Source organism: Bactrocera neohumeralis, chromosome 2 (genome assembly GCF_024586455.1).
Source record: "Bactrocera neohumeralis isolate Rockhampton chromosome 2, APGP_CSIRO_Bneo_wtdbg2-racon-allhic-juicebox.fasta_v2, whole genome shotgun sequence".
In the NCBI taxonomy this organism is placed as follows: Eukaryota; Metazoa; Arthropoda; class Insecta; order Diptera; family Tephritidae; genus Bactrocera; species Bactrocera neohumeralis.
The window spans coordinates 750,595-772,414 of record NC_065919.1 but is presented as its reverse complement, the minus strand read 5'-3'; the positions used below and the strand labels follow the sequence as shown (position 1 = coordinate 772,414).

Sequence of the window (21,820 nt, the reverse complement as noted above, 5' to 3'; positions counted from 1 at the left end):
ATATTTTGAAACAACATTGCTACTATGCTATTGTGAACTAACACATGTTCCGAATGCAGTTATGTAATTGTTGATACTATTTTTATTTACATCCTAGCGTATTTGTACTTTCTTTGTAATTTCGTTTTATCCTTTTATAAGTGTTATTTGGGAATTTACCTTCCGTTATGTCCTTAATTCGAGAAACGTTAAAACACTTCGCTCGTATTAATAACGGTATATTGGCTAAGCGATTACTGGTAAGTCAGAAGGTCATTCATTGGAAAAAAATTTATTATTTTTGTGTAGTCTATAGATAATGCAAACGTTCAAAATCGGCATAATAATTCTACTTCAGCGGATGATCCGTCACAATTTCCTGGTGCTAAAGCACCATTTGTTTCGAATTTAAAATTGATTAAGCATACTGACTATGGCGCCATTCCTATTTATCGGGTCATGGACAGTGACGGATACATTTCCGACGATTCCCAGGATCCCCAGTTAAGTAAGGAAGTTGTACAAAAAATGTTTAATGATATGGTCCAACTTAACACTATGGACAAAATTCTATACGAGTCTCAACGCCAGGGCCGTATATCGTTCTACATGACGAATTTTGGAGAAGAAGCATCGCATATTGGAAGTGCAGCTGCTTTAGAATTGCGTGATTTGATATATGGCCAATACAGGGAAGCTGGAGTATTAGTTTGGCGTGGTTTTCGTATCGATCAATTCATTGATCAATGCTATGGTAACTGTGATGATGACGGCCGCGGTAAACAGATGCCAGTACATTATGGAAGCAAGGACTTAAATTTTGTGACCATCTCTAGCCCATTGTGTATGTTTTTTTTTCGTAGAATAGAACTACATCTTAAATATATATTTTTACAATTTAACACTTAGCAACTCAAATGCCACAAGCTGTTGGTGCTGCATATGCCATGAAGTTACGTCCCAATAATGATGCCTGTGTAGTGTGTTATTTCGGAGAAGGTGCAGCATCTGAAGGTGATGCGCATGCCGCTTTTAATTTTGCAGCAACGCTGGAATGTCCAGTTATTATGTTCTGGTATTTTGAAATATATTTTGTGAATTTCACTTGAATTAATAAAATATTTTCAGCCGAAATAATGGATTTGCAATTTCTACACCTTCGCACGAACAATACAACGGAGATGGAATCGCAGCTCGTGCTCATGGTTATGGCATGGCAACAATTCGTGTCGACGGCACAGACGTCTTCGCTGTTTACAACGCTATGAAATTGGCTCGTCAATATGTACTTCGTGAAAACAAACCAGTTGTTTTTGAGGCCATGGCATACCGGTAAAGTATGATTTGAATGCCTTTATTGTTTATGTAATTTTTATTTATGTTTTCATTATTTGAAGAGTTGGCCACCATTCGACATCAGACGATAGCACCGCTTATAGATCTGCTGATGAAGTCGAAGTATGGAATTCAAAAGAACATCCTTTATCCAAACTAAAGAGCTACATGGTTCGCAAAGGATGGTTTGATGAAAATGAAGAAAAAGAATTTGTGAAAGACGTACGGAAAAAAGTTTTGAAACAAATTAATGTATCAGAAAAAAAACTTAAACCTAACTGGAAAGAAATGTTCGAAGGGGTTTTCTCTGAAATACCCGCACATTTGAAGGAACAAATGAAGGAGTTGGAGTCTCACATCAATACACATAGGAACTACTATCCTGTAAAAAACTTTAAAGAGTAAGGTTTCACTATGGTAAAAACTTTCTTTGCTTTTTATCTTCTTAGTAAACTCTTCACTATAACGTAATACGCTGTAAAATAGTTTTAAAATTCTTAAACCCAAAAATTTGTCTTAACTTGTGATAATCAAAGTGCATTTATTAGTTTTAAGAAATTAGTCCGAAAACTTACCTATATGTCAACAAAAACACATTGCCATTGAAATTATTGAGTAATAATATATTGTATCATGTTTGTAAAAGTTTTAAAATAAATCTTGGTTTATCGGTTATAAAATATTAGTACATGCACATTAAAATATTAAAGCTGTCAGAAATTGCATTTTAAATATGCGAGACAAACAAGAACAAATATTTTGAAACGAAATATTTTATAATATAAGTGCAATACAGAACTTTAGTTGAATGGAATGGATTTTTTATTGCAAATTTCGACAGATTTGCGGAAACAGAAAATGGGTGCAATACGCTTTGCTTATACTACACATTTGTATTTATATATATATATATTTTCTTCGTTGACTTTTTAATTAGTACGAAGTTGATAATCGCCGTTTTGTGTTATATAGCGTACCCAAGGTAACGCTTGATAGCCACTCTTCTCAATTATTTTTAAATACCGAACTTGTATGCCCGATGTTGTAAAGTAAGGAATTTCAAAACGAACTTGTATTGGAGGTTTTCCTTCATTATTGTCTTCGCTTTCAACGCTTGGCAGTCCAAAATGTGCACGCATTAAATACTCCTTACCACCAGGAAAGGATTTAATTGTCCATATTATGGCGTTTTGCTCTGGAGCATATTTACAACTACCAATAGTTGTTTTAAATTTAGGGGAATCTGCATCTGCGGGAACGGGAATGACAATTTCGACGTTGTTCGCAGTAGAGCGTCGTTTAAATTGCGACTTAGCCTTTATCATGTATTCGACACGAGAGTGGACGTGACGTTCAATAACAGATTCAATCCAAATTAAAGGTTTTACCTATTCGTGTAAACATAATGTAAGGTGACAATCAGTGTTGGCATTATGGCATATTTGACATGTTATGGTTCTACTTACATGTGTATTAAGGCGATAGGACATCAATTCAAATTCTCCATCGGGTGGAATAAATGATATAGTACGGTCGTTCTCAAAACGAGATAAACGCACACATTGATGAAATTTCACATCTTCCAATTCAACTGACTTTGACTTGCCACGTCCGGTGCTCTCAAATAATACTTTGTCATTCAATCCCAATCGCAATTCAGGCATTCCAGATAAGTACACCCTCATTTTTATGGCTCCTACTATTTCACTTCTTAATACATTCCCATTGGCGTTGGCCAAAAGATTGACAGATTCTATCACATCAAGAAATACTTCATTTTTACGGTATTTGATACCTTCAGAGCGCCAAGAAACAGCGTTGGTAACCGCCAGAGGTGGCCGGGGTTGGAGTTCTAATTTATGTCCTTCTTGTGTAATGTATTCCTGCAATATTTTCGAATCTGTCGTCTGGGGGTATCCAAAATCAATCAACTCATCAAGTAGTTCATAAATAATTACAAAATTATCGCGAATTGACTCTTCTTCTAGTTCTTTAAAATATTCAACAAAAACTTGTGCAATTTTATGCAGAAAAACGAAAACCAATGCAATATTAACATTCTTGTTCCGTGGAGTAGTTGAAACAATATATAAGTTGTTCGTCTTAATGTACGCAAAGGTGCTGGATAAATTTTAAAATTAATAATTATTTTTTATTCAAATAATTATGTTGTACTTACTGATCGGCAGTCTGCAATATAGGGGTAATTAGACCCTCTTCTTCGCGTTCCATTAACAGTGGCATGAACTTGTCAATAGCAGCCATATCCATTGTATCTCCTCGATAATTACGTGATATCAATACTTTACCTTTGACATCCAGTACGTATATTGCCGATGAGGACATTATTATATCTTTTTATACAATAACTTACAAATAAAAAGGTCGATATAACTAATTAGAAGCTATTAAACTTATTACCAAACGTCGTAACTCTGACTTGCTTATATTCTTTAAAGAAAATTTACATAATTTTTTAACATTTGTACAAATTAAACGAATATAAATTTTTCACTAAGGTGCCACACACTTTGCTCTGATGACGACAATCACCTGTCAAACTACCTGACATTCATAGTTAATGATACGTTGCCACGTTTTGAATTACATTATTTATATGGAAGTATAATTTTTATTAAAAACAACAATATCTGTAAAAAGTAACATTTTTATCTATATTAGTAAATATATTCGTAATATGAATTAAATTAAAAAATTCATTAATTTGAAGATTTTTTTATCATTGTGAATTTTAAGCAACGCGCTAGACTGCCACTCGTATTCTGTGCACATATGTACAAATATAATTATTCATTCATATACATAAATACATTTACATTAAGATCAACTACTAAACTATTTCAAATAATATTTTTACTTGCGTTAATTTTAATTTGCAATATTTTAGTTAAAAACAACAATTCAAAAGGACCTGGAACATTCTTTATTTAGATTATCATTTCTGTATTGAACGGAATACGTAATAAACAAATAAATAATTACGAACTAATAACATAATTGTTATGTAGCAGCGGTTATTTTAAGTTTATATCGGTATTCATATTTATAAGCTAAAAATTTTTCCATCTCGGGAGTTGGGTGGCATCATTTATTGTACTACACTTTTATTGTGAATTGTTGTTCTTATTGGAAATATATGTATATTCGGCTTGATAGTGTCAATTAATTTTAAGGCCGCTTCATCGCTTCATCATATTTTTTTCTTATAAGTGGTTCTTATAATTTTACAATTACTTAGTTGTAATATCAGTACAAAAGAAAAATAGAAATCGGTGCTCCTTGGGTAATAAAAACACAATATAAAACTATTTTGGTAATAAGGAAGGGGGCGAACGTATTCGCGACACCACCCTTCGCTTATATTGTATTTGAAACTCCTCAAACCATAATATCGCTTAAAGTAGCTAACTTGTGGCACTATTAATCCAAAATATGGAACCAATTGATATTTCGAGATTAGAGGAGGCAGTTATTGTCTTTTATCGATCAACTTCTCAAGAGCAAGCCATAACGCATGATTGGCTTACTAAGGCGCAAACAAGTCCACAAGCATGGCAATTTTCGTGGCAGCTAATGGAACTAGGCAAGGTGAAAAATATATATATTTATAATAATTATTCAATATCTATAGTAATATAAATTTAAACCTTTTGAATTGATTTTTAGAGTCAAGAAGTCCAATTCTTTGGGGCCGTTACATTACATTCTAAACTAATGAAGTATTGGCATGAGGTACCTCGGGAAAATCACGATGAACTAAAACAAAAAATATTGGAAAAAATTGTTCAATTCGCTTGTGGTCCTAAATTAGTTCTTAATCGATTGTGTATTGCTGTAAGTTCATGTTAAACATGTTAATATTCAAAGTAATAATACTGCTCTACAGCTCAGCGCTTTCATTGTGCATATGCTTGGAGAATGGTCAACAGCTATAGAGGATGTTATAAACACCTTTCAGAATGAGCAGATACCAAACGTCAATAAAGAAATGCAATTATGGATAATGTTGGAAGTTCTGCAAGCTATACCAGAAGAAGTTGGGTTCCCTGTTTTTAACAAAATATGCCACATTAATTTTCATTAAAGATATTTTCAAACAGATGCAAGCAATTTTCACGTCGGTCAAAAGAACAACATTGCGTGCAGAGGTAGCGAAACGCACCCCATTAGTAATGGAGACAACAGAAGCTTACTTAAAAATGCAATTGGATCATGAATGGGATAGTGAGTGTTTTAGCAATATGACTCGAGCTGTTAAATGTGTTGGTACATGGGTAAAGTAAGTAAAGGTTTTAACTAATTTTTCAATGTGACTAATATTAAACACTTTTGTTTTTATGCAGACATGTCGGGTTTTCTATTGAAAATTGTCAGAATATTACTGCAATATTGCTTAAATTGACCAACAAATGCTACTGGCCTTGTATTCAGGACGCGGATGGGGATGGATGTATGTCTGCTGATGAAAATGAATTAGCCGAGACGTGCCTAAAAACCTTACTGAGCATAATTATTCAACCAGATTGTCATTCCTATCCTAAAACGGCATTTATATTGATTCGAATGTTTTTAGACTCGCTATGCGATATTACACAAATGGAATGGAAACGTGATAACAACAACGAAGACATTGTGGTTAATATTTACACACTATTCGTATCTGCCGTTGAAAGGCATTCACAGCTTCTGTTGAGTGGAATAACAACCACCGACCCAGAGCTTTCTATTCTCTATGGTCGTCTTGTTAATGAGATTCTACAATGTACAGATAAACCGGGAATATACCCAGTGGAGGAGTCCTGTAGCAGCATGGCTATGGGGTTTTGGTATTTGCTACAAGATGAGGTTTTTGCTATGCACAACGAAGAGGAACGCATGAAGTGTTGGGAATATATAAAACCATTATACGCACATTTAACTCGAATATTAGTTCGCAAATCAGAACAACCTGATGACAATTCCATTGAGAAATGGACATCAGATGATTTGGAAAGTTTCCGTTGCTATCGTCAAGACATATCAGATACATTCGTAAGTATTTTATTACCATAATGGATTACCATTTTTAAATACCCTTTCAGATGTACTGTTATGATGTTTTACACGAGTATATACTTGATATACTGGCTACAGTACTCGATGAGACTATTGCTGAGTTGCAAAATAATCCCACACAATGGACTAAACTTGAGGCTTGCATATATTCATTCCAATCGGTAGCAGAACATTTCGCAGGAGAAGAATTAAAGCAGATACCAAAGCTGATGCGTGTTCTATCCGAAATTCCTTACAATAAAATGAATGAAAAGCTGCTTGGCACCGCCCTGGAGACTGTTGGTTCTTACTGCCAGTGGCTAAAAGAGAATCCGACCTATATACCCCCTGCTATTGAACTGTTAGTGCGAGGGCTGAATTCCAATATGTCTGCTCAAGCTACTTTAGGGCTTAAAGAGCTCTGTTGTGATTGCCAACTTCAAATGAAACCATACGCTGAACCACTTTTAAATGCTTGCCATACTTCGCTAACCTCAGGCCAGATGAAAAATTCTGATTGTGTTCGTTTAATGTATAGCATTGGAAAACTTATGAGCTTGCTACCAGCTACTAATATACCGAACTATTTGGATATTATAGTTGGCCCATGCTTCGAGGAGCTGCAGACCATTTGCCAAAATGATTGTGTAAGGAAAAAAAATATAATTCTCTTTACGAACTGTTCCAACCCAGCTTGGGTGGGTCCTTTTTTATTTTTTGTTTTTAGAAAACACCAGCAACGCGGATAAGAACCATTTTTCGGCTAAATATGATATCAACATTATTCTCCTCGCTCAACACTGATTTGGATGAAGATGATCAGATCGAAGATCTAGAAAACGTGCAACCAGTGTTAATTGTAATGCAGAAAACCATGCCTATATTTCGGCAAATCGCTGAACTTTGGGTAGAAGAAATAGATGTTCTTGAGGTAAATCATTATTGCTACAATATGAAACTAATATAAATATGTATTAACTATATATGCATTTAGACGGCTTGTACTGCTTTACAACATGCAATTGTCAATCTCAAATCCAGCTTTCGACCTATGTTACAAGACCTCTGTTGCTTCATTGTCGCTATTTTCCAAACGCGTTGCTGCGCGCCAACTTTGGAAATATCAAAAACGGTTACTACTTTACAATTTGAACTTAAATAATAGTTTTAAATTTTTGTATTTGTTTATTTATTTAGGCTATTATAATCTTCTATAAGGACGAGGGATGTAAGTCTTTAATGCAGCAACTTCTAGTTGAACTCGTGCTTCACAGTTTTAAATTATTCGAAGTGAGTTAAACTTGAATATACAATTTAAATATAAAGTATATTTATCGTAAATATTAATTTTTATGTTAAACACTTTACTACCGAAAGTCCACACCTGAGAACGCTTTCTCAAATATCGCCGACACAATTGAGGTGTTTTATGCATGCCTCATGCAGATCATCAAAAAGTTGCCGCAAGCCCTAGATGACAAAGCGATTGCATTTGATAGGTTAATATACTATGCGTTGAAAGCAATGACCTTGCCCGAAAATGGTCCTATACGCACTGGTGTTCAGTTTCTGTCGCACTTTATTCTGCAGTCACGTAATTATCCGGGTATGACACAAGCAGTGCTTAATGCTGGCGAGGAGATTATTCGCACTGCAGTGTTGTGTGTTGGTTGTGTCGCTCCCCGACAGCAAGTGGAAAAATTCGCTGATATTTTCATGGCAATCAATAAAAAATATCCTGCGGAATTAGTTGCTTGGCTGAAGTTAGTTATGCAGGTACCAAACTATCCCACACAACTTGTCGACGAAGCTGAGAAATCTAAATTTGTTACACTGATTATAAGGTAAGGACAGAAAGGAAATACTATTGAATTACGCCCTGTAACGTAATTGTCTTTTAGGGAAAAAGTCAACAGACGCTTGCTGCAAAAACATCTCAGCGATTTCGCAGTAAAATCGCGAGGCCTAACAGATAAATTTCAGTAGAAGCTTCAAATAAATTTAATTTAAAAAATAATAAATTATCCGACTGTACATATTTCCTTTTTGCCAAATTATGTTAATCGTAAATTGAAAAGTCACTAACCGTCGATGTTTGATGTAATAGTGACATGCAAATTTGTTACGCTTTCCCGTGTTAGTATTTGCCGTATTTTCAATGACTTAGGTAGGTGTTTTGCGAGATTACTAAGAGTCGAGTTAAACTGTTTAATTTTAGATTTATCGACCTACATTTTAAAATAAGCACTGAGTTTATATTTGTTTATGTTTTATAAATATCGCAATTTTTTGTTATGAAAATCATTACAAAACAACTCAATAAAAATTTTGAAAAATTGTGGTCTCATCACATATTACTTAATATATAGTAAATATAAGTAATTTAATTATTTTATACAATTAGAAATTTCATTTAATGAAAAAATCTAAAAATATAATATATTAAAATTGAACAATAAACCAAACTCATTGAAGTGTAAAAAAAGGTTAATTTAAAAGAATATATGAAATTTTCGACCGTATACTATTCAGAAGTATGTATACATAATCTAATTAAATAAAAGATAAAAATAAAAGACATAGGTTATAAACTATTTTAGGTAAAGTCTAGCACGTTTTCCAACAAGGTATGCTTGTTGTAACAGAGTGTCGCTCAAGGTTCCAAGTTTGTGTACATAGAAAGCTGATTTCTCTGGAATACATACATATGTACATAACTGTGTGGAGAGTTTTTGTGAAAAATGTGATAGTAGCAATTTAGAACTATTTCTTTGCAAATCAATGACAACATAAAAACGCTTTCAATCAATAAACGAGCATAATCTATATCCTGACTAATTATTTTTTGTTTAATAAAAATTACACAAATGTTCATCATTATAAGTGTTGTTTGAGTAAATGCTTATTGTAACAGTCAAAATTGTTTTATCTACATTACTCTGAATAGCTATGAAATAAAGACAAAAGTTGCGTAGAATTGTAAATTAATAATTAATTTTTCATTATATACGTACAAATAAAGCTATTAACTTTTAATAAACCCAAACAAAGTCTCTGAACCAGAACGTAGCAATTATGAAAATTCAACATTAATTTTTTTTTTTATAAAAATCGGTACACCAACGAAACTATAATTAAAGGTGAAGAATAAGAGTAAGTGTCGTGGATAGATATTTGTATTTGTAGATAACTTCTTATAGTTTATATACTTCTGCAAAGAAGAATATCAACGAGTGCTTCTGTATGTTGTAGTAACCCCTCATATGTTGATGACACGACCGCTACTTGCGAGCTTTTTCGCTGTAAGGAGCATATAGCTCCCCGTAAGGAATTCTCAATCACATTTTAATAACTTAGCGACGGAATACACTTCCTCACTCCGAATTTCTGACTGAAAATACTCGCTTGAATTAGGTCATTATGGACTTGTTTTATTTTACATAGGGACCCAATTATACCAAACTTTAAGACAATCATTCACTTCCGTTCGCACGACAGTCAGGTCTACGTTAAAAGAACGGACCCGGAGTTTTATCCGACTACGACTATCAACTTGACAGAATTCTGCCGCTACAACAACAATAACAATCATTTAATTCCATTCCAACGACAGTCCGATCTGAGTAACCTTAACGGGCCCGGATTTTTATCTGGTCCAGGAGAGTCAACTCGGAACCATTCCTTAAAATTGCTTCAGAGCTGTTTTCGAACCGGTTCTTAAAACGCAACACTAGTATGACTAGCGGGGACCAAAACGACAGATAAGTGAGCTATAGATTAAGTAGAGCACCCTGCATATCAAATAGTGACCCTGATGCGTATATCTCCCCAAGCAATACCTGAAGGACCATTTGCTTGAAGCAAAAACCTTCTTCAAGTGCGTGTGTCAGTCCACATGACACCCATAAGGTGTAATATACTATAAATAGGCACTCAGTGTCATTCGTAGAGATTATCACTATTTACGAGTTACAATTACTGTATGCATTGGTGGCAAAAAAATATTTTTAACTTACAATTTCCTTATTTATTATTTCATCATTTTCTAATGCAAGATTGAATCATAGATCTCTTAATTATTCTGTTAAGGGAAAAGAACAACAGATACCCTTGACGAATCGATTTCCAGACGTCTATTAGAGTCCCGCTTTTGACATTATCGACGATTAAACATTAATTTAATACACGATATTTTTCTTAAAAAATATTTGTAGATAGACAAATATTTCTCGTCTTTAGTTCATATGAATTGCGTCCAAACTTTACCGATTGATTTGAATGGTACAATGCAATAAAGGAGGAGGTTTCACCAGATAATTCCTGGATGTTTCCATATTTTTCAAAAATAGTTGAATACACTGAAGAGATTTTTTTTTAAACATTTCCAAAAAGTTATTATTTTTCATATCTTTCGTTAATTTTCATTTTTATTCATAAATTAGATATAGTTAATCTTTCTTAAATTTAAATATTTGTGTATTAAAAGTAGTAACACATTTCACTGTAAAAGAGAAAAGAAATAAAAAAATTAGTTTTCAGTATTAAGGACCATTTGAGGTTTATATGTATGTACATAGTATGTATATGGATAATTTATTTGGTAATAACTTTTTGTGTACGAATAATTTGTTCTTTCTTAAAAATTACAAACCCATAAAATATCTATCCCTCTTTCAGTGCAAAACCAGGTTTTAAGCATGCAACTATCTATTTTCAATACTCTATTGCATTTATCTACTAAAGATCCGCACGTTCAATAACGGTTGATGAAACCTATGAGTTTATCTCTTGGGCTACAAAACTGCACTGAATCAAACAGTTATATACCAGAACAGTATATAAGTATACGAGCACATGCACTGCAAAACATGTACATAACAGTCAAGCAACGGTAACATAGAATTAGGATTATATTTATTTTTTTATTGTAATTTTATTTTTGACATTGATTAATAATTTGTATCATAAAATCGGTTCAGTATCGATGTTGATCCTTCGAATTAAATATTCATTATTGCTAATGTGAATCTTATTCAAAACAAGATCTCCATAAATATACTGGATTACTGTATTCCACAAATTTGATATTAAAGTTACTCATATGTACTAATTAGTTATAAGTTGTTTTTAGTATAATTATTGTGGACACAACAAAAGCAAAATATTCGTTTAAAATTATAACTTTAATTATTGATTGTATTATGCCTGTATTTTCAAATATTTAAGCAGCATTAAGCATTTGGTGTGTTTTACATTTGATTCGTAATCTATTACAATGGTAATATTTAAAAAGAAAAAATGTCGTATTTTATGGTTATATATATTAGCATAAATATGTATACATACATAAATACGGCGGCATGCAGTTGACTTAGATAGCATTAGAAAATGGATAATTTTTTACATACATTTTAAACATTTTATTGTGAAACGGTTTTATGTGGCAAACAAAGTCGAAAGGATTCAAAAGAAGAAATATCTGGTACTTCTCATTCAACAACCTTTGTAGGTTTTTTTTTTGCATTCACGAATAAAATGAAACACATATTGATTCTTAAACACTATAGATATTTTGGTTTCGAATACAAAACGTTTTGTTATCTCTGAAACTCGGACTGCTATATCTTTATAATCTAGTATATATTTTTGTATGTTATGCATATGTATATTAGATAAGTAATGCTTATGCTTACTATATTCATAATATTTTCATTTTTCAATGAATTAATTTATAGTATATCTACTTTAAGTATGAAGTTATATACTGCAATAGATATCTATGTTTTTTCTTGTATTGGGTTCACTTGTATAAATTCCTTTAATATTTGTTCACATCTGGAGGAGTCTTCAAGAAATCGTCCGTCCGCTTATGTTCGAATAGGGCACGAATTGTGCCACTATCAGCTGGTAAATCCGACTTTCGACGCAATAACGGCTTGTCTTTATTGCGTTCCCCTCGTATCTGTTTGGAATGAGTAATTTCACAAGTTGCAAATTGTCTTTTAGCTATACTTGAAAATATCGATGCATACATGTGTATATACAAATTTGTATGTGAATGCGTATGTTATAAATGAATGTCCATAGTTTAGATATTTATTATTTTGTTTTATTCATCACAACTTTATATTTAAATGTGTACAATACTAATTAACCGATTAACAAATACAGATTATATTAACACCACCGTAAATATCTACAAATATAAGCATGTGTTAATGAAGTCGGGTAAAGTGATTTCTTTTCCTTTGACTGTGGATAATATTAATTGAGCTAGTTCAAGATTTGTGTACAAATTACTACACAATGAAACCAAACCACTATTTGTATTACATTCGAATGACGAATTCAGTTCCGAAAATGCCATATGTACGTGAAGTGTAATTTTAAAATTTTAATTTAAGAATAATTTTAAAAAATGTGTGAATATAGACTAAAATTGCATACTTGAAGTGATTAGCTAAGCTGTAACATATAAATAACCAACATGCAGCCCTCGCAAGAACATAATATAATTTAAATATATACTAGATCTAATGAGTAACAAAGATGAACTCCATGAAATTATTAGTAACCTATAGACAGTACCCGTATTAATACAAAAATATGTGTGGAAAATGTCATTTAATACCACAGTTTTCACATAGGCCTTTTTAAGCAACAACAAATATTTGGCTTACCTCTCTAGTTTCCTGTGCTGTTTGTTGTTGTATCTGCGGTTGTCTGCTTTCTTGTTCCAATTTGTCATAAGTTAGATCACAATTCTCATTCTCTTCAAACTCATTTTGACTACTTGAAATACTTAAATTATCCATTTGGCCACACATTTTAGGCCATTCAGGATTGCTTTTGGCTAAAGACTCTACTTGCATCCAAAGCTCTTCACGTTGTGACATCTTTTCGCGTTCCCTAGTTAGTGAAGTAAATAAACAAAGTTTGTATATATTTAAAATACAAAAAATATATGGATTTACAGTTGCTTCTCCTGGCGATAGTTTCGACTACACTCGTCGAAAAGGCGCTGATTCATCTCCATGAACAATTTTAGTGCATTATAAATCAGTCCATGTATAGTTTTATTCCAATGCGTTTTTGAATTACGATTTAAAGCCGGGAACATTATCGGCAAAATGACCTGCGAATTGTCTGCTATCAGCGACATTATATACTCGTTATTCCAGTAATAAAGCGCTCGTTCAGCCACCTGAAAATGTGGCGACGATACACATTTGGCAATTTGTCGAAATAACGGCTCCATAACTTTTTGAAATTCAGCCGGTTCGATCACATCAAGCAGCTCCTCCAGTTCATTTAAAAACATTACTTCCTTAGGACTATGTGTTTTGGGCCAGAACTTCAAAAGGCTCCTTAAAAAAATGCAATACACTTATGAAACATCAAATTATATATAATAGGTAGCCCAATCATATTTCGAACCTTATTACTGGCTCCGATAAACTTGGATCTTTCTCCAAGAACTGCACAACGCAATATGTCAATTGCGGATGGTAAACAGATAGGCTTTTCGCCTTGTGCAATGGTAATAAAACTTTCAGCAAAAATTGTTTGTGCTCCTCTTTTAGTGGTAATGCGAAACCATTTATAATACTACCGAGAATTTCTAAAAGTTCAGCAATGCCATTGTGATGCTCGGTCTCATAAATAAAGCTATATATACATAAATAACAATATAATATTGAAATTAATTAATTACATTTCATCCATACCGATAGAATACGTTATTGATTTGTTTGCGTATAAATGCTCTTAAACCCAAAAACTTTCCATAGATCCGATGCAGTACAGTCTTAAGGAAATCACGTTCACGTGGATCCTCCGAATCAAAAAGGTCCAACAACTGCAACACAAATTGGTGATCAATATAACGCTTAGCGATGTTTGGCTGAAAATCTGGTGATTCGAGGAAACGCAAAAATAGTTCGTAGACAAATTGTAAATGGGGCCACGATGATTCTAACGTAGGTTCATCTTCTTCCGGATCGAACTCAGCGCCGTTGGGATTCGATGAAGGAGGTAATGTGCGAAATAAATTTACCGCAAACTGGAGAAAAAATAATGTTACCAATCACATAAATCTATGGTATGTTCCTATATACAAAAGTACTAACCATATTTATTGCCTCCGGATAAATTGCTTCCGTGATCACACCATTCTGGTTAGAGAGATACTCGACCATTTCGTGCAGAGCAGCGCGCTTTACTTCCTTCCATTTTAGATCGCTTAAGGGCTCGGAAAAATCGAAGAGTGTGCAACATTGCCTTAACTTTTGAATCAAAAGTTGTTCACGTTCATTTGCGGGCGTTTCTATGATTAAAACGAAAACAAGACCGGTTAAAAATGTCGTCAATACACGTATAATAATACATAAACTTAAATAGAAAAACTGGAAAAAAATAACAGATGAAATAAATTAAACTCTTTAATTACGGTGTATTCAGTAGAAAATGAGTGGATCTTACAAAAAAATTTGCTCTAACCCTCTCTGATCCTTTCATGCTATGTATCGACTTCAACTTAACTAAATCATTATTATTTCGAACTTAATTTTTAAGCACATTTTTATCCCATTATAGTTTATTTCCAATGAGATAACTCAAATTCAAACACACTTTGTGTGTTTAGCTTAGGAAATTACTTATTTGTTCGACGCAGTTAAAAGTTATTGTACTTATAAAAAGAATGAGTCCCAATTTTATGAAGATTAAAATTTATTTAACTAATTTTACATTTTTTTTTCAGAATTCTTTGTATGCAGGGGGGAACAAAGACAATTACATACAATTTGTAGCGTTAAAACTCGCATATACCCAATTCTGCGTGTATTTTGTAATTCTTTAGGATATAACTTCTTTTTAAGACTTATATTCTTATTTGAGTTTATCCACTACCAGTAATACACTGTTTGAGTAAAATGATTTTTTCAAGCATTTTACTCACATTTAGTCGATGTGTTCAAAATGTTTTATAACTACCTACAGGTATTGCAAAATACGCAAACTAATATTAAAGTAATTTCCACTTCAATTTTGATATATGCCGTCAGCAAGGAACTATACGTTGAACACTACTAAAACTTCATAAGGTTTCCTCCCTAAAAATATAAAAGGAATAAGTTAATCTTATTGTTCATGTAGATTAAAAAACTCTGTGTGGAGAGAATTATACAAATCGATGAAATTTCTTCTCATTTGAAGAGGAAGAAAGACTCTCCCTGTATCTCAAATCAATTTAAAAAATCCGCCGAAAATATCCGAAAATTTAGAACGTCAGGGGTAACCGAAAATGGTTTAATAAAAATAATATTAGATTTTAACCGGTTATTACATGCTTAACTCGTTCCGATAGTAAGATCTTTAAGCTTAAAGTTATTAGCTGGTTTCTGTCTTTCTATTTTAAATCAAAACCTAAAGAACACGCTTATTTACCAAATCAATTAAAAAAAAAAACAGATTTGTGGCATAACCTTGGACTTGAAAATCATTTGTATAAAAATAACTAGCCAAATGTCTTTAAAAGTATTATAATGTAAATATGAGATGAAGCAAGTGAGAGACTGGCAAGTAGTAAGTAAACGAAATGCCAAGAAAATAATATGTACATACATACATATGTACATATGTGCTATATAGCGCATGGAAAACACGAAAAAGTCTTCTTCTATGACTATATTATGATTTTAATGACTTTTTAAAATGGTCGGTCCTGTTTGTTTGTGATATTGAATATAAAAATATTGACGTTATATGATATCTAGGACTTCAACACAAGCTTTTCAACTAATAACATATTGTAAGAACCGATAAACTCAAATAAAAGCAATACATACAATACTTATGATTTTGTATTGAAGATGATTTTTATTCAATTTTATAAGCAGACCATAAGCATTGACGAAAAATATCGCTCTTTTGACATTTTATGTGACGTAATAATCGTGGCATTCACTCACAGTTTTTTGAATTGAGAGAATTCTCAAATATTGGTAAGGCGAATGTACGCGCTCCGTTATTGTGGGTTTGTTTAGCTTTGTCTGCCCATGTATTCCCATTTAAATATCGGTGCCAATGCGCTAATTTTAAGACGCCAAAATATATTGCAAAACTGCAATTTAGCGTTGATTTCTACCGGCTGCATTCTCAGCAATTGGCAAGAGCTTTATAAAATAAATTAGCAAAAACATTGCGCTAATTTGTTGCCTTGCCTATGCAACGACTATGCTTGCGACTCTTGTCTCTTTATTTAGACATAGCATTGCAAGAAAAAACAAACACTAGCGCAAGACGATCGACCAAAAGCAAAGTTTCCCAAACGCTAAGTGCTATATGTATATTATAGTCAAAATTACTTCGGAATAAACTGGGAGAATATATAATTTTATTTCTCAGAATACGATTAAATTCCACAACACTTTCTGACGTTTCAAAATGATCACTCATAATAAAGGATTCTAAAAAATCAAGAGATAAAATGTCGCGGCTTTCAAAGTTTTTATATATGTAGGTCAATATTTATGGTGATTCCGGTGATTGATTTTATCATGATACTAGCAATCATCTGACTAAATGCGGAAATACCTAAATATTATGTGGTTAATTCTGCAATATCTCTTAAAGCCCGACTTTTTTCTGAAATATTCGAAAAGTCAAAAATCATTTTCTCATATTTCTTGTAATTAGTAAAATATGACTTACATAAGAAAAGTTTACATCCGCACTTACATATATATTAAATAATAATAAACATACAATTAATAAATTAAAAAAACATTTTAACAAAATTATTGTTTAATTAGTAATGTTTTTATTTGAAAAAAAGAACACAATGTTACAATAAATATGCAAACGCCATAATAATTTTTTGATAGAAACTATAAAGATAATTATTACCAAAATAAAGTGCGTGTACTGAAACCACGAAATAAAAAGGAAAGTGTTGAGATTTCACTAATAGAGGGAAGCATATAAAAGCAAAATAGTTGATAAGCACCTCGTAGGAGCGGCAGAGGTGTGGCCGTCAATGTTGTGGATGGTGAATGGAATAGATTGCGGTCTCTAGCGCGTCCAGGACTTCCAGTGATTTGTTGCAAAGTTTGTGGCGATAGAATTCCGCTGCCATTTGTGTTGTCCTTGCTGCAGTTATCATTATCAACGCCGTCAATTCCGCCGTTACAAGTACTGTTACCAAGACCAATGTTCATGGCATTATTCGCTTCGTCGCCATTTTGAAAGTGGGAGGCATTGGTATTATTTAATTTTGCTGCTAAAGACGTACCATTTCCACTGCACAATGAAAGCCCATTTTTACCGGCGTTATTGTTCGCTGACCCACCGATTCCCAACGAAATACTAATACCACTAACGATATTTTGTGCCACATTTGCGCTGCCACTTCCTGCAGAATTTGCTGCTTGTCCTATCGCCACAGAAGCAGCCGAGTTTCCAACATTTTTTGTGGCATTGAGAATATTTTTGATTGCGGCGGCTGCACTCACCGGCGACTGATTACCGACAATCCACGAAATGTTGTAAATGTTAAGTATCAATTTTGAATTGTGCAGAAACAGCAATAGATGACGATGGTATGGTAATGGCGATGGACACACACATGATTTTTTGTCAGTGGGCGGAAAAAATTCAAAGTGGTATACATTATGATTTTTGTGAAATGTAATATATGCATCGAATCGCAATGAGATGGTTTTGTTTTATTGATTGGTTGGTTAGGAGAGATTAAGTAATATATTAATATATATATATATATATTTTTAAAATCAATTTCAAGTTATAAAGAGGATGAGGATAAAGGGCGTCATGCTAGATTTATTGACTATATATCTATCGGGTGATTTTTTAAGAGCTTGATAACTTTTTTAAAAAAAAAACGCATAAAATTTGCAAAATCTCATCGGTTCTTTATTTGAAACGTTAGATTGGTTCATGACATTTACTTTTTGAAGATAATTTCATTTAAATGTTGACTCATGTGGTTTCAACAAGATGGCGCTACATGCCACACAGCTCGCGATTCTATGGCCATTTTGAGGGAAAACTTCGGAGAACAATTCATCTCAAGAAATGGACCCGTAAGTTGGCCACCAAGATCATGCGATTTAACGCCTTTAGACTATTTTTTGTGGGGCTACGTCAAGTCTAAAGTCTACAGAAATAAGCCAGCAACTATTCCAGCTTTGGAAGACAACATTTCCGAAGAAATTCGGGCTATTCCGGCCGAAATGCTCGAAAAAGTTGCCCAAAATTGGACTTTCCGAATGGACCACCTAAGACGCAGCCGCGGTCAACATTTAAATGAAATTATCTTCAAAAAGTAAATGTCATGAACCAATCTAACGTTTCAAATAAAGAACCGATGAGATTTTGCAAATTTTATGCGTTTTTTTAAAAAAAGTTATCAAGCTCTTAAAAAATCACCCGATATATCTCTTAAAACTGAAGTAAGTGCATTACTTGACTTTGTCTCATTTACAGGGGTTACATGGCTTTCACGGCATAAAGAAATCAATCTAGAATATTGTCCTAAATGCTCAAATTGATCTGCATAATAGTTTTGGAGATACAGCCTTGAAAAGTTGCGCACTCGAGTTGGTTAGGAGAGATTAAGTAATATATTAACATAGGTCATATTAGGGGTCACTTCTTGAGGATGCAATTGCATTTCCTGAAACACATAAGGATTTGACTCACTCCAATAGTAACAACTTTGTTTGTTGACGAACCCATTAAGCCATATAGGGTCCCTTACGAAAAATAATTTTCGATGAACGAGAATTTGCGTAATAATCTTGGACAATTTCATAAAGTTGTACCAAAGTGAAACGTGACGTGATCAAATGTCAAACTTTACTGAACAATCTGACAAAATTTTACACAAATCCGTAAGCAAACGTAGCCGTCATCCCTATTGGTAGACGCTGTAGTCACTTAAAACTTTAAATGCGTATTTTTCGGAACTGTGTTTTCAAAGTCGGTTGACAAGATTTTTGCATTAAAAAAAGTATTTTTCTTTGGATGATCCTACCATAGTGTCAATGCGGAGTCATTCATTTTTTCGGAGAACTGCCGGAAATGACATCTTAAAGGCCGATTTTTGAATATCTTTCTTTGAAATTTTGAATAATTAAAAGTTTCAATAAAATACATTCATTTAATTTTTACATTAAAAAAAAAATTATTGAAAATAGACCGTCTTTTGCTCGAGGAAACAACCTATGTAACCCTTTAATAAAATGCTTGGAATTTTTTTTTTTTTTATAAATGAAACTATTAAACATTTTCAAAAAAGGGCATGCATACTAAGTTTCGGGAGTTTCATCAAAACATCTATTTCAACATATATGTATGTACGTTGAGCTCCGAAACCAGATATTGATGATTTTAATGTTCTGTTGGTTAAGGTTTATAATGCAATGAAGCGAAAGGAATTTAAGGATGTTCTTTAGCATGTACATAGTACATATGTATGTACTTACTAGGGCTATGCAAATAATCGTTAAACAATTTGTTGATTAAAGTATTTCAATTACTAAACTAGAGTGAAATTGTTGAGTATCTGAATAATTCAGAAAATTTGAAATATTTGATGAAATGGTACTTAAAAGTGAAAGCCCGAGTATTAGGGCAATTTTGAAGTAAGTACCGAATTTTAATTAGTATATATTCGAATGATTTGCGGTTTCATTAATACAATTTGAGTATTAATCTCAATACTCAAATAATGAAGTAATTTAATTTTACATAATTGTATTCAATGTATTAAATAGTAAATTATTATCATAACCTTAGTTCTTACATATGTACGTATGTGTTTACTGATAGGTTAAATATGAATGAAATCAATCAAACCTTATTATTAGTGGTTAATGATGGTGAGGCAGCCGTTGAAAGCAGTGAAGTAGCCGATGTGGCAGCTGAAAAGTGCTGTGTCAGTGTCGCAACCAGTGAAGATGACGTTGCCGTCGTTGATGAGGTGACAATGGCAGTGCTGATGCTATTGGTGGCAACCCCTCCAACGCCAACACCGCCAATGCCACTACCAGGCATTCCACCAACAACTGGCGTGCTTGTTCCGGCCGAATTCGATATACATGCAGATGACGATGAGGAATATGAGGATGTGCTGTTGGAAGCGTATGTAGAGGCTACGGTATTGGGATTATAAGTATATGTCGACGAAGATTTGTTGCTTGAATTGTAAATAGATGCAACGGCAGCGGAAACTATACCTGAACCAATAGAATTTGTTGTTATAGATGATAACGCGCTGCTGCTTGTTGCAATTGATGGTGATGCAACCGCCGTTGTCTGTATTTCGGCCTTTTGTCGCTGTTGATGCTGTGACATTGTTGACGTAGGAGAATTGTGATTATTAACCAAATGTGTTCCAGAAACCAAGGTTTCGTCAACTAGAAATTTAGCTTTGATTTCTTCAATGTTTTTGATATTAAATGTTAAACAGTTATTCGCTACTATAATCCTTTGCTTTGTTAAGTCGCCGCTAACAATGTGTGGGGCAACGTTGTCTTTAAAACTTTTCGCATTTGACAAATGCGGTCGATTTATGTAAGATTCGTTTTTCTTGCTGGCCAACTGATCAAGTCCGCTGTGAAATGACGGTGACTTGGGTATACCTAAGCCATAATAATTTGTCAGGGAACTAGCCGCTGGAAGTGTTGATGTTGTGGCCGAAGTTCTTGTTGTTGAGTTGGATGCAACACTTGTTTTAATAGACACCAATGTCGGGGTTTCAAGCTTTTCTGTTAAAGAGCTAAACGTACAGCCTATAGTTTGATTTTGTTTATGGTTAATGTTAGTTCCGTTATTGTTAATGTTTTGGTTTTGATGATTATCACTCGATTTCACTGGATCGGTAGATACAATAATTGAGGTTGATGTAATGGAGTCACCCCCACACACAACAGTAGATGGTTTTAGATCACTACCTGTATGTCGAGTTTTTGTTGAACACAATTTTGATTGCGGCACGTGGAATTGTTGTTCACAGTGTTGTTGTGATAGTTGCTTAAAGCCGGCTGAGTTGCCCGCATAGTATTTAGCATTGAATACCATTTCATATCAAAACTGTTGCTGATTTGGTATTAATTCACATTGCGATTAAAGCACACTTTAATACAATTTCGGCTTTTATACTTTTCGAAAATTTTTGCAAATTGAATACTGGAGAAATGTTCATTTTCCGCTACTGTACTTTTGCATTCAATTACTTAGTAATACTTCACTTTTCTTAGTAATATTGCGAAAATGCTGGAGATTCAGTTGTTTTGTATTTAACTTTTTAGTCGCACTTATCGTCGCCTGATATTCACATAGCAATACTTGCATTTATTTAATTAAAATTTTTCGATTTTCAAATCAATTTAGTATTTGTAAAAATTATTCTTTATTGAATATTCCT

At 33.3% G+C, this 21,820-nt stretch overlaps 4 protein-coding genes across 18 annotated transcripts in view; 2 read left to right on the top strand and 2 right to left on the bottom strand.

Annotated features, from left to right (window-relative positions):
• The first annotated feature begins 63 nt into the window (after positions 1-63).
• On the top strand, positions 64-2,243 carry LOC126751807 (2-oxoisovalerate dehydrogenase subunit alpha, mitochondrial). Of its 3 annotated transcripts, XM_050462353.1 has the most exons (6): positions 64-239; positions 289-823; positions 889-1,054; positions 1,108-1,311; positions 1,377-1,762; positions 1,801-2,123. In XM_050462353.1, the coding sequence occupies exons 1-5, from the start codon at positions 168-170 to the stop codon at positions 1,717-1,719; spliced, it is 1,320 nt and encodes a 439-aa protein (XP_050318310.1). In that variant the 5' UTR covers positions 64-167; the 3' UTR covers positions 1,720-1,762; positions 1,801-2,123. The 3 variants fall into 3 exon arrangements, with proteins under 3 accessions (XP_050318310.1, XP_050318308.1, XP_050318311.1); XM_050462351.1 differs by having other exon boundaries at positions 1,377-2,243; XM_050462354.1 differs by having other exon boundaries at positions 143-239; positions 296-823; positions 1,377-2,243.
• On the bottom strand, positions 1,917-3,876 carry LOC126751808 (AP-1 complex subunit mu-1). Its single transcript, XM_050462355.1, has 3 exons — positions 3,494-3,876; positions 2,781-3,435; positions 1,917-2,702 (listed from the first exon to the last, which is right to left on the bottom strand). Exons 1-3 carry the CDS (start codon positions 3,658-3,660, stop codon positions 2,244-2,246), a joined length of 1,281 nt encoding a protein of 426 aa, XP_050318312.1. The 5' UTR covers positions 3,661-3,876; the 3' UTR covers positions 1,917-2,243.
• Positions 3,877-4,482: 606 nt separating this feature from the next.
• LOC126767671 (importin-13) lies at positions 4,483-9,346 on the top strand. 2 transcript variants are annotated; one of them, XM_050485202.1, is made up of 11 exons: positions 4,483-4,923; positions 5,002-5,169; positions 5,222-5,371; positions 5,436-5,614; positions 5,679-6,366; positions 6,417-7,016; positions 7,097-7,300; positions 7,364-7,501; positions 7,567-7,659; positions 7,747-8,213; positions 8,271-9,346. In XM_050485202.1, exons 1-11 carry the CDS (start codon positions 4,768-4,770, stop codon positions 8,353-8,355), a joined length of 2,928 nt encoding a protein of 975 aa, XP_050341159.1. In that variant the 5' UTR covers positions 4,483-4,767; the 3' UTR covers positions 8,356-9,346. The 2 variants fall into 2 exon arrangements, with proteins under 2 accessions (XP_050341159.1, XP_050341160.1); XM_050485203.1 differs by lacking the exons at positions 4,483-4,923; positions 5,002-5,169 and having other exon boundaries at positions 5,251-5,371; positions 5,422-5,614.
• Positions 9,347-10,778: 1,432 nt separating this feature from the next.
• Positions 10,779-21,820, bottom strand: part of LOC126767669 (serine/threonine-protein phosphatase 2A 56 kDa regulatory subunit gamma isoform) — a 30,093-nt gene continuing 19,051 nt past the window's right edge. For 7 of the 12 annotated variants that reach the window (XM_050485197.1, XM_050485195.1, XM_050485198.1 and 4 more), the window contains 6 exons: positions 14,499-14,695; positions 14,097-14,431; positions 13,807-14,037; positions 13,344-13,736; positions 13,050-13,278; positions 10,779-12,331 (listed from right to left, as the gene is read on the bottom strand). In XM_050485197.1, the coding sequence (XP_050341154.1) occupies positions 12,188-12,331; positions 13,050-13,278; positions 13,344-13,736; positions 13,807-14,037; positions 14,097-14,431; positions 14,499-14,695 (1,529 nt within the window). In that variant the 3' untranslated portion in view covers positions 10,779-12,187. Of the gene's footprint in view, positions 12,332-13,049; positions 13,279-13,343; positions 13,737-13,806; positions 14,038-14,096; positions 14,432-14,498; positions 14,696-17,377; positions 17,889-20,250; positions 21,810-21,820 lie in introns of those variants that run through there. The other 5 variants (XM_050485192.1, XM_050485191.1, XM_050485189.1 and 2 more) reach the window with 5 other exon arrangements.